The 15251-nt window shown below is 53.9% G+C and overlaps 2 protein-coding genes across 2 annotated transcripts; one reads left to right on the top strand and one right to left on the bottom strand.

Annotated features, from left to right (window-relative positions):
• Positions 1-9120: 9120 nt before the first annotated feature.
• Positions 9121-9931, bottom strand: M406DRAFT_321554 (uncharacterized protein; the record flags this gene model as incomplete). Its single annotated transcript, XM_040919525.1, has 3 exons — positions 9617-9931; positions 9463-9553; positions 9121-9379 (listed from the first exon to the last, which is right to left on the bottom strand). Coding segments are annotated over exons 1-3 (509 nt in total), but the record flags the coding sequence as incomplete, so codon positions are not given.
• Positions 9932-12481: 2550 nt separating this feature from the next.
• On the top strand, positions 12482-14130 carry M406DRAFT_328456 (PLP-dependent transferase; the record flags this gene model as incomplete). The annotated part of the gene is made up of 4 exons (XM_040920329.1): positions 12482-12697; positions 12791-12950; positions 13003-13603; positions 13659-14130. The coding sequence occupies 4 exons, from the start codon at positions 12482-12484 to the stop codon at positions 14128-14130; spliced, it is 1449 nt and encodes a 482-aa protein (XP_040778335.1).
• Positions 14131-15251: the final 1121 nt, after the last annotated feature.

Raw genomic sequence — 15251 nt, 5'->3', positions numbered from 1 at the left:
GAACCTAGTGAAACTCATCATCATCATTAGGAACTGCGAAATCCATTGCGAATCACAGTTCGTGGTACTTAGACGGCCAGAAGGTTGTGTCATGTCAATGATTTCTTGTTAAAAAAGCTGATTGATCAATGGTAGCACCCAACGCAGTCAAAATTTGAGCCTCCTCATCATCCTTAAAATTGAATCTTAGGCGGAACAGGCACAACGAATGGGTAATCTTCCCCATAATCACGCTATAATTCTATCCCATGGTGTGGAAGAGTATGTACTATCAAACAATCCACGCTTGCCATAATGAACACCAGGCCATGCGAGTTTATCCCAATCCTCCCGTTCCCTTCCCTTCCCTTCCCTTCCCTTTTCTTTCCTTTCCCTCCAAGATCCCAGCCCATCGTTAGCTCGTGAAATGCTGCACGTACAAATCCCACCCCAAAACACATCGTGGACCCGTTGACAATCAAGAAATCTCGAAAGTCAGATATCATCACACGTTGAGAATAGCAGAGATGTTTTTGAATCGAATATGGCAAAGGGACGGTGTTTTTCGATAGTGTTCGACTACCGTCTGTCATGCATGGCGACGAGACCCACGTAGGTAATCATGGCCATTTGACAAGACGTCTCCTCTCCGAGCGAGGAAATTCACTTGACACGGGATGATCAAGAAGAAGCAGACGAGCCAGGCGAATACCCAAACTAGAGAACCAACAGCAGTCTCTCTCCCTGCAAGGCAAACCAAGCCAATGACAATCCCTCGCATTGTTGGATCCGTGGCAGAAAGCCGCAAATGATCATAAGAACGCTCCCCAAATAAAGGAGCCCTTCCAGTACCAAGAGCCACAAGTAAGAGGCCCCCTTCTTTCACACAAGGTGGGATCCGCTCACTTCATCATCTTCTCTCGATGAGCGGCAAATAGCCGAACGTGCATTTCGTGTTCGTCACAGGCATCAGTCCACTTCTTCCGAACCTCGCGGTCCTCCTCAGCCCAGGTCATGTATTCCTGGACACCGCCGCCATCCCGCAACTCAAGCCAGGCAGATGTGCCAAGTTTCTGGTGAATCTGAACTCTGCGAGCCGAGAAGTGGTCGATGAACTTGGTGTTATAGGTGTGGAATTCTCCTAAGTACGTGTAGAACGCCTCCACATACTGCTTCCAGGCGACCGGAGAGGGCTTGAGGCCTGGAACTGCCAGCACTGGTGGTGGATTGGGCGGTCTGGGCGGCTCTGGTAGAGCTTCCTGAATGTTCTGCGATCTCGGCACGGGCTTTCGGATGGGAACGTGACCCGCTGCGACGCTTGGGAATGGGAGATTCGACTTCAGGTCGCCGAAGGACTCGAGGCCTGAGGCGCGTTCGGAAAAGGGCTCGACGTTCCTGATGTCGGAAAAGCTGGCTCGGAACTCCTCGCTGTCTTCCGATCCACCAGCAGCTACTGCTGCTGCTGCTGCTGCTGGCGCAAAGGAGGGCTGTGGGGGCGGCTTCGCATCACCCTTGATGCCTAAGCCCACATCACCGGCTCGCCACTCGGGACGCGACGGCGTGACAGGAATATTCCGCGCCCCATTACCGCCCGATTGCGCCGCAGGAGGATCGACGTCCATAGCCATCGGACTAGAAGTCCCATCGACGCTTGGTCCCCGCCCAGCGGTTGCTGAGCCCTTGGAGACCTCCTCCAGACCACTGCTGCTCTCGTCCGACTCGACCATTCCGGCCGTTCCCGCCGTCATACGAACAGGTTTCGGCTTCTTGCTAGAAGTGCGAATCGTGCGACTACCGGCTACGGGTGTCTTGTGCGCCACGGGTGCCTCGAAAATCTGGGAATTAATCTTCTCAGACCACTCTTCAGGATTGAAGGCGCCAGAGTGGGGCGACTTCTCTCCCACGGGAGGACCGGTGAAGTGTGGCTGTTGTGAGGCATCTGTTGTGAAGGGGGATTTGCGACCTATGCGACTGCCTGACTTGGACCGAGGCATGGCCGGCCGGCCAGCCTCATCGACTGGAGATCCCGCATTGAACTGCCAGCTGGTAGCATCCTCCTCAGCAACAAATCTAGTGTTGATGTTGTCAGTGCTATTCCGCGTAAATCGATGCGAGTCGGCGACGAACTGCTCGCCCGTAAATTGCGAGCCGAAGCTAGTGTTGAAGTTAGCATGATCTGTGCTGTTACGAACCTGCTGAGGGTTCACTGGTGGGGGGTGGGTTTCGTCCTGCTTAGGCTTGGACTGTTGTTGCTGCTGCTGCTGCTGCTGCTGCTGCCGCCCATACTTTTTGGCAGAAAGCTGTCTGAGGAGCTGGGACATCTTCTGCTCGAAAGCATTCAAGCCGCCGCCCTTTTGTGGAGGAGGCTTGTCTTCACTCGAAGACTTTGTGTACTGCTGAGTACGCGGCTGCTCTGGCCTCGAGGGCTGATTTCGTGTGCTCTTGTTGTTGTAGAAGTCCCCATCGCCCGCACGGCCAGTCGCTTGCTGGGCTTGGTGAGGAACTTCGTGGTGCTGGGGAGGAGTTGACTTGGAATGAGACTGATCGTCATACAATTTGGAGCCATTTTTGCCGTTGTCACCACCAGCCCGGTCCTTGGGACCTTCCGAAGAAGATCGATAGTCGCTGCTAGCCGACGTGGTGCCTGAACTTCGCTGACCGTTGAGCCCTGCTCTTCCATTTTGCCCTTCCCGTGGTACATTGTCCGAGTCATCGGGTACACTGGAGCTTCTCTGACGGGGACTACCGGTAGAAGGGGCGTTGTCATCATCTTTATAAGGCCTGCGCTTGGGCTCTCGCGTGCTACGGGATCGCCCGATGTTACTTGCGCCATTCCAGGGATCGAATTTTTCGCCGCCGCGTGTTTGATATGGGGTACTTTGACGTGGGTCCATGAACGTGCTGTCGCGGTCGCTGTCGCGGTCGGGATCAGGGTTAGACGGTGCTCGGCGCCTGGCTCGTGCCGCAGAAGAAGTCTCGTTGAACAGATTAGAATGAGACCTAGTGGTGAAGTAGTTATTGCCAGATACCGCTGGCTCATCGCCTGGGGACTCAGGCACATAGCCTCCTCGCTGGACACGGGCGCCAAAGGAGCCCTTAGGCTGCTTCTGAGGCGGGGCACGCGGAGGTACAGGAGGCGGCTGCTGCGGCGGCTGCTGCTGCTGCTGCTGCTGTTGGTAGCTCGACGGTCTGCTGGCGCTGGGAGTCCTACTCGACGCGCCGCTTGCAGTAGGGCCTCGGGCTGGTCCCTTGCCCTTTGAGCCATTTTTCATGTCCTCCCATGCTTGCCAATGTTGCCATGTATTCGTGGAGTCGGTCTTCTTTGCCTGCGTCCGACGAGGTGCACCTGCCGTGAACTCAGAGTACTTGTCTGCATTCGTCGAGGCCGACTGGCGTTTCTGCGTGGACGCGGCGGGCCTCTGGGGGAAGTTGGGCGGTCGAGGAGGAGGAGCCCACTCCTTGCCGGCATTCGCCCAAGGGTTTCCTCTTACTCCAGAGGCATACGTTGCCCGGGTACGGCGGGCCTCGGAATCGTACTTGCGCTTCTTCTCGGGATCGGTCAGGATGGCGTGGGCATGGTTGATGATGTTGAAGGCTTCATTTGATCCGCCAGGGCGATCGGGGTGTTTCTTGAGCGCTGCACGACAGCTTCTGTTAGCTCTTGACCACGACGACGATATGAGACCTGACCCGACATACAAAGCTTCCTGTACTGCTTCCTGACGAGATCGATGTCCTCCGTAGGCCCAGCTAGCTCGAGATCTGCATACAAGTCGCGTCGAGGTTCCTTCTCCATGATGGGCCTATTTCGAAGGCAGAGGGTGCCTCTAGCGCGCTGGGAAACAGGTCAAGAATGAAGAGTTGGAGAACGTGTCGAGGAGTCAACAGTGACTACATCTGAGTAGGGAGGCCAGTGCTTTTCTCAGGGCGCAAATGATGTTGGGCAAAGGACGCGTCTCTCCGGAGGGAATAACGGAGCGCAGGGCGGGGCAGTTGGCAGGAGAAGGGAGACGAAGAAAGGGTCACCCCACGGAGTCTTTGAGAAGGAGATAAATTGTCTGCTTATCAGTAAGATACCCTTCAAGTAGAAAGAAAGAAGCAGTAAACGTCAACAAGGGGAAGGGTAGGCTTACCAGAGTAGTAGTCGTTGTGGTCTGCTGAGCTAGGGATCAGCCGCAGGATCAGGGTAGGTAGTGATGCTGAGGATCACAGAGAGGACAAGCCTGGGAACAAGTGATGCCTAGAATTGCGACAAATATTACTGTGCTGTGCTGTGCAGGAAAAAGATCAAAAAAAAAATAAAAATGTGCTCCACAAGAAGCAAAAGCAACTTGGTGCACAAGGGTGCTGCTGGTGACTGTCGCGATGGTGGGTGGGCGGGCGTGTGAACTTTGGGCTCCGTTGGAGATGGTTGACTTGTGACGTGTTGTGATTGGACACTGGTCCTAAGTAGGCAGAGAAGAAGAAAAAGAAGGTAAAAGCTGGGTGGAACAATGCTGCTGTTCACAGAACGTGACAGAAGTCAAGTTTTGGTAACAAGAACTTCTACAGAAAAAGGCCTGAAGCCTAAAGACTGCCAGTTGCTGTGGTGGTCAGGCTGGTTGCCAATCCGGAATGAAATGGGAGGTTGGAATGTGAGCATCTTCAGTGGGGCAATGTGGGTTTGGGTGACCGGTAGTGCCAAGGCGTAGTCAGGGTCCCGAATCCAAGGGTTTTGTCTAGTACTCTACTATTCATCTGATCTTCTCTCAAGTCGGAGCCTGACATCTGACTAGGCTGTTGACTGGCTGTCCGGGTGAAATAGTTCCTAATGACGTAAGAGAGGGTGCAGGCCACCCCAGCGCACATTGACTTGCTCCCCACAAGGCTGAGAGAGGGTCACACCTGTGGCCATCAAGCCAACAGCAGTCCAGACTTGTTCCTGTAGTATTATACTGGACAGTAAATCATCAATATAAATTTGGAAATCATTTTCTTAGCTCATATTTTGCATCATGACTGCTATGGACCAAGGAGTTAAATCTCAACATCACATCTAAATAAATAAAAATTGGCCGTTCTGGACTGCAGCCTTACAGTGCACAAGAGAGGACACAGCCACTCTAAGTGTGCGTGGCCTTGTCGTCACTTGACACTGAGGGTCATCTGTGGTGGAGACATGATTGTCACTTTCCAGGAGATCTCCCCTTTCAGCCGTGTAGATACCATAGCAGCATCAAAGAAAGTCTTTTTCTTCTTTTCCTGAACTCCAATTACTGTGGCTAGCAGTTCCCAGCAAACCTTGGTTGGTACTTGTACACTCTGAAAACAACAAAATTTTCTGCAAGTATTCAAATACCGATCCAGAATACCCATGCAGCTTCCGTTCCCATTCCGATCATGTCCCCGGAACTCCAGATGGCAATGTATAAACATACCAAGCCAGCTACAGCACCCAGACCCCCAAAACAATGCTATACATAATTGCATCCGCTATCCAGGGAGGCATTGGCCCATCACAAGACCATCACTGGATGTCCTTGCTGAGCTCGTACGACCATCCTCCGTCACGCCTCATTTTCTCTCGCGCTGCAAGATCCTTGCGGATTTCGTCTTCTGTGAGCCGGTCGCCTCCGTTCCAGTTGGCACTGCTCCCCCGGGCGCGGAACTTGCTCCATCTGTCCTTGTTCTTGAACACCTCCTCCAGCCGCAGGGGCGCAGGAGGGCCAAAAACCTGGAGAGGGTCAATAGACTCCTGCTTCATAAGTTCACGCCGGAGTTCAGGCGTGTCTGCCCATGATGCTATCCCCAGTCCCTTGGCCTCATCATCGTCATCATCGTCATCATCGTCATCGTCATCATCTGTCTGGATTTCAGGGAGCTCAATATTATCGCCGTTCTGGAAGCGTGGTGAGGACCTTGTCGCTGATTTGGCAGCAGATTTGGCAGTCATGACGCCAGCAGGTCTGGCCGGAGTCTTGTGAGAGGGCCCAGCGCCATGTTGACTGGACGCAAAAGGAATATGACCCTTCGAGACCTGGGCCATATCCAGAGGATGGCCATTCTTGCTGTGATGCGGCGCGACTGATGGTGCCTTGAAAATATCCCTCGTAGCTCCTGAGGGACCAGGTGCATACCCGCTGGAGAAGAGTGACTTGTTTGTTTGATCCTGAGAGAAAATTAGCAAGTATATCGAGAGGGCGAGCCATACAGAGGTCTACGGCTTGCAACCTACCTTCTTGAGCCCAGCTGATGATCCAACGTGGGGACCCTTGATGCCCGTTCCGTACGACTGGATCTCCATCTCCTCCTCGGCGTCAAACTCATCGTCCGAGGTTCGCATGCGCTTCATCTCTTTCTGGGGAGGCGGGCCATTTCGGGTTGCAGTTGGTCGTTGCGTCGTGTCCTCTGCGCCCTCTTGCTGGAGCGGCCGCTTCATCGACATTTTGGCGGTGCTCGACAAGACTGCGTTGACAGGGCGGCCGATGTCTTCTTGCGATCGATACATGGTGGACTGCTGCAAGCGAGATGGAGGTCTCGGTATAGCTGCCTTCTCCCGGACAGAGTTGTAATCAGGCGCGCCACTTGGCTGAGACCGAATTGCTGGAGGCGGGGCTTTTGTTTTCTTGGCCTTTTCGATCGCAGCTTGACGGGCTGCTTGCTTCTTGGCCTCTTCCTCGGCGGCAACTCGCAGGCGTTCCTTCTCTCGCCGCTCCGCCTCCAGTCGTTGCTCTTTCTCGCGCTTCCGCTCCAACTCTGCCTTGAATTCACGCTTCCGCTGAGTTTTCTTCTCCTCTTCTTGTCGTCGCTTCTCTGCAAGTTCAAGTGCCTTGGGGCGACCGGTTGTTGAGCTGACGGAACTCTTGAGATTCTGCAGCGATGACTTCGTCTGCAGTGAGGGTTGGCTGGCCTTGCCCTTGACCTGCTGTTGAGAGCTGCCGAGAGTGTCTTGGAGGCTTGATGCAAGTGTACTGTTGGCAGGATACAGTCCAGTGTGTTGCGAAGACGTGTTGACGCGGATCAAAGTCGGCGCTTGTTTCGGTTTGACAGCAGTTTCTCTCGTTGGTTTAGTTGGCCGCTTGATCTCACGATTCTTCAGCCTTTGACCAGGTGTAAGCCGGGGAATCGAAGGAGGCACGGGCCTTATCGCTGGGGCATCAGCCATTTCCATGTCCTGATCAGCGGTATCGAGCTTATCTATGTCGGCGACTGCCCTGCCTGCAGTCTCAATCTGTGGCTTTTCCTTGCGTGGACTTGTCCGTGTCGGCCTGTTGATCTCTTTTGGAGCTGGGGTGCGCATGGTCTGTTTTTGTTCTTGCTGCATGCCATGGGGTTCCTCGGGAGATGCCTTCTCCTGTTTTTCCTTGCTGAGTGCGCTCGCCTTCTCCCTCTCCTTCTCTCTCACCTTCTGTAGCTTTTCCATCTGCTCGGCAAGGCGTTGGGCTTCTTTGTCCTCCTTGTCTTTTTGCTTCTGATCCCTCCTTTCTCGCTCAGCGGACGCTCGGGTCTTGCGGCTATTTGACTTCAACGGACTGGGAGCCCTGGGAGCGTGGTTAGACTCAGACATGTGCTTTGTCAGATCCGGGTAGAGAGGTTGACCCTCCTGCTCTGGCTGGAGAGACTCAGTAGACACGTTCTGTTGCTTTCGTAATTTGGCAGATGGCGAGTTCACCAACGACGCCTTGCCATCCGCACTGAGCGCAGCACTGCTTGCTAGGAGACCCTTCGACCCCTTCAGTATCGAAGAAAACTTGTTCTTGACCTGTTTCAAGGTATTCTGCCTGAAGGGGCTTTCGCGGAAGCTTCTGGATGGTGACTTTGGGGGCTCGTCTCCTTGAGGATCCTTGTTGTAGTCCACCAATGGATTGGATGCAGAGACGACCTTGTTGAGCTCTTGCCCAGCAGTATCTCCGAAGATATTATGCTGGCCGAAATCAGGTACTGAGATCGATTTGCCATGACCAAAGACGGGTTTGACGGGGCTAGATAGCGCTCCTTTCCGAGGCGAGTAATGTGTGAGATCGGGGCTCGACTCTTGCAACTGGTGCTCGGGCAGATTCGAATCGATACCGCTGACCGTGTCACTGCGATGAACGCCCTCCATGATATCCGCAGTGTAACTCTTCTCTAGCACGGGACGAGGACTTTGGGTGACGGCTTGTTCTGCAGGAGGCGAAGCGATCCAGTCGTCTTCATCATCCTCGGGGAACGCACCTGGTGTTCTTGCTGACTGCTGAGGTTTGGAAGGCGATCGAGGCTTCTCTTCCGCGCTCGCTTGAGCCTGTTGTGAGATCTGCGGGTGAGAGCTGTGCAGTGGCTGTTGAGTGCCAGAAAGGTTCGCAATCGACTTTGACGGCCTTGGCCCACCTGCTTGTGACTTGCCGAGCATACTGATCTGATCCTGCAGCCTCTGCGTGTAGGATTTACTGTGAGTAGCGAAAGCGCTGTCTGTCTTCTCCTTCACAGCATCGGCGGCGGCGTCATCGTCGTCAATGTCCATGACATCGTCATCGGCCTCCAGGACATCTTGCCGCGCACCAAGACTTTTGCCTCCGGTTGGTCTCGGGTAGTAACTTGTTCGGGTCGGTTCGATGTGGCTGGTTCTCGACATCCGCGCACCAATACTCTTGTTAGAAGTCAAGGGTTCGCGCGCGGGCAGCGATGCAAAGTTGAGGCTGCTCTTGCGCACCAGGGGGCGCATGGGGCTCGATCCATCGGATGGCGACCGCGTCACATCTGCAGCATCATCGTCATCCGGAGTGTCGACCGCAGGTATGGATTCGGCAAGGACTTGTTGAGGAGCAAGTGGTGACTCTGGCTGCTGTGACTGTGACTGTGACTGTGGCTGTGGCTGTGGCTGTGGCTGTGGTGTCGGGGATTTGGCCGGCGATTTCTGCGGACTATCGTGACCGAGTAATTGGACTGGAGATGAAGCTTGCACAATCGGCGTATCAAAGTCGTCAAGCGCCGATGGTCCGGCTGACGCTGACAAGGCGCTCGATGCCTCGACGCCTTGATGTTCTGCTGAGGTCTGCAAGCAATCCTCCAGAGACCCAACGGCCAGAGCCGGATTCTGGTGGCCCGTTTGCTCCACCGTCTCAGCTAGTCGTTCCTTGGACTCCTCGGCTTCGGGCTCAGGTTCTTGTGGCTGTATTGGTTCGGCATCCTCCATGACCTCATCAAAGTCTATCGCGACATCCTGGCTCTGGCTCCCATAATAACCAGAATCAGCAAGGACACGCTGTTCTGAAGGCGCAGGCTCGGCAGGGACAGGTTTTCGTGTTATCGATGTGGGCCTTGCTGGGCTGCCCGGTTCGTCCTCGGCGATCTTGAAGTTCGGCGTCCTAGCCTGAAGCAAATTCGATGTTGTGAAAGGATTAGGAGCTCCCTTGGGCGTTGCGGAAAAGATGTCAGATAGTGGCTATCACCCATATTAGTCTGGTCAAGACGACCGGCCACACGGCAGAGGGAGAGAGAGACGGGGAGAGGGGGCTGTAACCTCACCACTCTGTTTTCATTGTGATATAGCTTGCGGGTGGTGTGAGGGGTCTTGCCACGAAGCTTTCCTGGGGTTTTGAAAATCTCGGCCACGTTGCTAGGGGCAGAGTCAGCAATCATGGGAACCCAAGTCAGAAAGTTAGACGCGCCCGACACGTACATCTGGTTCTCAGAGAAGATATCGGCCATGTGCTCATTTAGCCACTCGACCTCGTTTCTTGCCGAATAGCTAAACTCTTCTACCTCGGATTGTGTGATGTCAAGGGCGGAGGACCTCTCATCAGCGCACCATGCCGAGGAGCCGACAGGCGGACGCGACGTAGGACGCATCGCCATGACCAGTTCGCGCGAGGTCGGGATGAAGATAGACGTGACAAGAGAAGGCAGGGTGTCGCGTCGCGGGGAAGAAGAGATATCAATTCGAACAACGCGTTCGTCAAGGTATAAAAAGCATGTCTGGGCGCTGATGATAGCCGATTCGAGGGGGGGGCAAAATAGTTGTAGAACGCAGAATCAGAACCGCGGTGCTTGGTGTGGGGTTGGTTGCAATGCTGACTGAGGTGTGCAGCGAGAAGGCGGCTGGCTACGTGCTTTCCCAGTTCTGGCGTGAAGTAAACAAAAGGCTAGCGAATACCTCAGACGTGCCTTCATTGGCCCAGACTGCTCCCGGAAGCCCCACCCCTTTTTAGTCTCATATCCCCTGCTGAAGTGACGGCGTCAGCCGCTCCGGCTACGAAATTCGGATCCGATAATCAAAGACAATTCCGGAGGTCAGGCGGGCAGTATTTAATTTCGTCGACTACCAAGTACATGAATTTTGGGGCACAGTAAAAACCTGTCACTATCGACTGAGACAACTTGAAACAATCAGATAGACAACTTGTCAGGAGAGACGGGTGGGGGTTGGTAGATATGCCTCTACCGTTGTTCGCTATGGCGTGTTGTCTCCATGGTTCCCCTCCCTTCTACTGTTTTGTCTTCTCCCATAATGCAACTCGATCCCAATCAATACGAAGGTGCATTCCCCTCCCTTCTCGCTGCCCCTCTTCCTACAGACAACCTGGTCAGTGTCGCTCACCCGGACGCCGATCATGGTGGATCGCGCCATGCAAATTTCTTGCTAGGGAGTGTTATTTTCCATCTCTTGCTCACTCTTGCATCCCCTACCTCTATCCACGAGCTGAGTCTTGCGACAGCGACTGTTCCATACGTCTCGAAATGCAAGTTGATAAGGCTACCTAGGCATGAATGTCTCGAGACTGAGCAGTCTTGAGGCGGCGAACAGATGGCCAGAAACCTCTCTCAGGTTGCAGACGATTCGTCTGTTTGGAGCAGCCGGTGACTGGTGGCACCATCAAAGCCAATATTCTTCCCCTCTTTGCGCAATTATCTTGTCCCACCTACCTCTTTCTCCCAGCATGAGGGTGTGCTGGACAGCAGTCCGAATTCCGCACAGCTCTAATGGCTGCTGCCATCGCTGATCTGACCCTGTTTCGAGGTCGCCTCGTACTCGTCCTCAGGATACATACATACACCCTTGGTTATGCAGGTCAGGGCACAGTGACGAATTGGTTGCCTTACCCTGACCGATTACCCTGACCGACGAATCAACGGCATGCCATGGTTCCAGGTCTGATGGATCATGGAAGGGTTGGGTGGGCTGATCCGGTCCCATCTCCTATCCAGATCACCAAATGGTTCGCACCGCCTGCAGTGGACCGCCTTCCTCGCATGGCCAGCCTGCATCGGGATATGGCACGGCCGGCAGCTGGCGGAGGGCACAGCGCTCACTGTGAGCATCCTGCTACCCCGAGATCACATGCTGGTCAGTCGTCTGGCAAATCACACCCAGGAAGGAGCCGCGACAGACAGGTCACAGCAATGTCCTATGATGTGTCCTGTGATGTGTCCTGTGGAGCCCAAAGGAGCAAAGAATAAGCTATCAGAGGATGGATAGCGCATTCTTCCACCTCACAGGCCAGCAAGGGATCACGATCCCAGACCAGAACAAAATTCCAGGATGATAAAGTCGGCGACCCGCCGTCCAGCCTATCCTGCTGGCCAGGCAGGCTCTGTAATCGTCAGGCTCTGTAATCGTCTCAGCGTTCCGTGTACTTTCGTGACTGTGTGATATGGTTCTGGAAAACCCTTCTATTGGTCGTGGCCGTTTCGACGGGATGCTCGGGAGTCTTAATGGGAAATGCTGTTCCGACTAGATCACAAGTGGAAAGATAGCCGGTCGTGCAGACCGCCATCTCGATTAGCACGCGGGATCCGTGGACGACCCATGCTGGAGGTATCAATTGATGCATGCTCGGCGAGAGGCATACTTTTTTGAAGTTGTTAGCCCCGAAATCGGGAAGCCGAGAGATCGACCCTGCCGACAAGGGCGCGGAGCTACCATCAAAGAACAGCAGCCGCACGCCCCAACAACGCCAATGGCATCCCCTGGACCTTGTAATGGGTCTCAAACGCTAGAGATGTTCAAGTCGCCGCTGCGGCCCACCTCGAAACCCCCCGAACCGTATCTGCCGATATGAGGGTTGTTGCCCGTTCATTCTCGAATTCGCCGTTGAGGTGAACTCAACAATAGGCCGTCCGGACCTTGGTTTGTGCTTCAAGGCTTCACTGACGATGTCTGTTAGCTCTCAGGGGGATGTACTACTGAGAACAAATCAAAGCACATGTGCCGGTCTCGGATGCAACTATTATCCGCACGTTGGGCGGCCAGTACGTCCCATGGCGCTGTGACCTTGACTTCGTTCCTATCCAGTAGCCAAAGGGTCTGGATGCGTCATTCCGACTCCGGGGTCTCCTGATGGCCAGGCCAATGCGAGGTTCCTAATTAGCCCAACCAAGGGCGCGCCCGCATGAGGGAGAGAGTGAGTGTGTATATGGCGGTATATAAGGCACACAAGATGATGATGAGGTCTCGCGGTCCTTCTGGCTTCTTTGCCCAGGACATTTCACTTCTCAGCCTTTCTGACCATTTCCTGCATAACAATTCCAGAGAGCAAGAACAGCCATGGCCATCTTCCAGGAGACCGATGGCGTTAAGGGTGTCAACCGCACCGAGAAAGCTGACGGCGCGCAGCATGCAGACGCCATCCAAAAGTCTGCTGTCCTTCACCGTGACCTTCGCCATAATTTTCTCGAGTTATCCAAAGGTGAAGGCCACTATCTCGTCCTGAACGATGGTCGAAGGATTTTCGATGCCTCGGGCGGTGCGGCTGTTGCATGTGTGGGTGTGAGCTCGTCCTCTTTCCTTCTTGTCATGTCAAGCATCCCTTAACACGTCCCGGTTTGGACATATGAGGTTAAATTGGATGTACAGCATGGAAACGACAAGGTCAACCAGGCCATGGTAGACCAGATCAGCAAGGTGAGCTATTGCGCATCAGCCTTCTTCAAGACGCCTATCGTGGAGGAGGCTGCAAGGATTCTGGTCGACAGTACCGATGGAAACATGACACGAGTGTACTTTGTCCAGTCTGGTTCGTCGAAATTCTCAATGTCATTGGCGAGACCAATGTTGACATGCAGCAGGATCTGAGGCTATGGAGGCGGCGATGAAACTGGCTCGTCAGTACTACCTCGAGAAGGAGATGCCTGAGCCCCAGAGGGTCCGCTTCATCGCTCGAGAGCAGTCTTATCATGGAACGACGCTCGGGTCCCTCGCCATGGGTGGGCATGTGGCTCGACGGGCTAAGTTTGAGCCCATACTCATGAACAATATCTCGAAGGTCTCGCCGTGCTTCTCGTATCGAGGCAAGGTCAAGAATGAGACCGACGAGCAGTACGTCCAGAGGCTGGCTGCTGAGCTCGACAGTGAATTTCAAAGGGTCGACCCCAAGACAGTCTGCGCCTTCGTCGCCGAACCAGTCGTTGGTGCTGCTCTGGGGTGCGTGCCAGCCGTCCCCGGCTACTTCAGAGCCGTACAGGCGGTTTGCCGCAAGTATGGTGCTCTTCTAATTTTGGATGAGGTCATGTCCGGAATGGGTCGTACCGGGAGCTACCATGCCTGGCAGCAGGAAGGAATCATCCCTGATATTCAGACTCTCGGAAAGGGGCTAGGTGGAGGATATCAGCCCGTGGCTGCAGTTCTCATCCACAAGGACATCGTGGAGACACTCCAGAAAGGCACTGCGTAGGTTGTCCATGCCATGTCTCTCTAATGTTGCCTATTAACCTCGTTGTTGTAGGGCTTTCATGCATGGTCACACGTACCAGGCACACGCTGTTGGCTGCGCCGCGGCAGTGGCTGTCCAGAAGATCATCCAAGAGGATAACCTCATCATGAATGTTCGTACCATGGGGCAACTTCTCGAGAGGAGGCTGAACGAGAGCATTGGCGGCCACCCCAATGTAGGCAATATCAGGGGCCGCGGCTTGTTCTGGGCTGTCGAATTCGTCGAGGACAAACTGACAAAGGCACCTTTCTCTGCAAGCGAGCGAGTGGCAGCGAACCTCAACAATCTCGGGTTGACGGCGCCCTACTCAATCGTGGTATACCCGGGCAGTGGTACTGCCGACGGGCTCTCCGGAGACCACATCATTCTCGCACCTCCGTATACCGTGACTGCTGTTGAGGTCGAGGACCTTGTCCAGACGTTCAAGAGCTTGGTCGAGGACTTCTTTGCAGCTCGGTCGGTCTCCAGTGGACACTCGGGCTGAAAGAAGGTATAAATTAGGTGTGTGTTCCAGCGCAATAGCAAAAGTAGTGACGTCAAACTGGGTACCAGGATAGTGCGATTGCTGCAGGAAGCAGTTGCGAACTCCAGAGCTCCTGCCGTGGTTGGGGTTGGTGGCCAAGGGAGAGGGAGAGTAATTACTTGGATACTTGATTACAGACTTGTTTAGGTAGCATGAAGAGAGGTAAACACGCACACACACACACACACAAAGTCCAAGTATCTACGTAGCGTGCCCAGAGGCCAAAAGATACAGCAGTTTTCGGGATGACGAGCCCACCAAGGAGAGCCATGTCCATCCTTAAACTATATGGCGCCGAAAGACGGCCTGATCTGTCCGCTTTTGCTGCCTTGTTATACCACATTTAGGGTCAACAAAACGTAAGGAGGGAAAGCTAGACTGTGTGATAATTACCATAGATGGACCGCGCAGTCGCTCGCGATGTCTCCTTTACTTATCACACAAATTTAGCATGGCCAACTTTGGATAGAAAACATTCCTAGCTTCTGTTGTTCTTTTTCTCCCTAACTTATATCGAGCAGGACATAACTTTTTGTCTACAGTCGGGTGGTCGTTTTGGCTGAAGGAGATTGCCCGCATCTTCTTCTTCTCTTTTTTTGTCTCTTGCTTTTCTTTCTTTCCTTTTCTTTCTGATTGTCTTCCTATAAAAAGTTAAGGGTGTAGAAAAGGGTAGAGAGGAGGGAAATAAAAGGAAGGGGTGATGTTACATTGGAACAGATAATCGAATCGATTCAAACTTACCAAAATTACTTTTCTTTCCACAAAGAGAAGGGAGGACTAGCCCCGAAGCATGCACGTCGAGATTGAGGCTCTTAGGGGGAAAAGTAGGCTTACGTCAGACCCTTGACGGTGCTGCACCTCCTGGACCCGTAACCCCCGGAACGCTTCGTCCACCCACCGCAATGTGCTTGCGTCCCACCTCTCTCCTCCCTGGGATCTTGTCCGGCACTCTAGTTTGTCGTAGTGGTGTAGATCCGCCTAGCAGCTCTCCTCCCCCCTTTCTATCCAACATTGCACATTTTCACATGGTCCATTGCTACCTTCCTGTCGTCCACTGGCCCCTGTCCTCGCCTCGCATCCAC

This window comes from Cryphonectria parasitica, assembly GCF_011745365.1.
Source record: "Cryphonectria parasitica EP155 unplaced genomic scaffold M406scaffold_3, whole genome shotgun sequence".
Lineage (NCBI taxonomy): Eukaryota > Fungi > Ascomycota > Sordariomycetes > Diaporthales > Cryphonectriaceae > Cryphonectria > Cryphonectria parasitica.
This window is presented reverse-complemented; position numbering and strand designations above follow the sequence as displayed.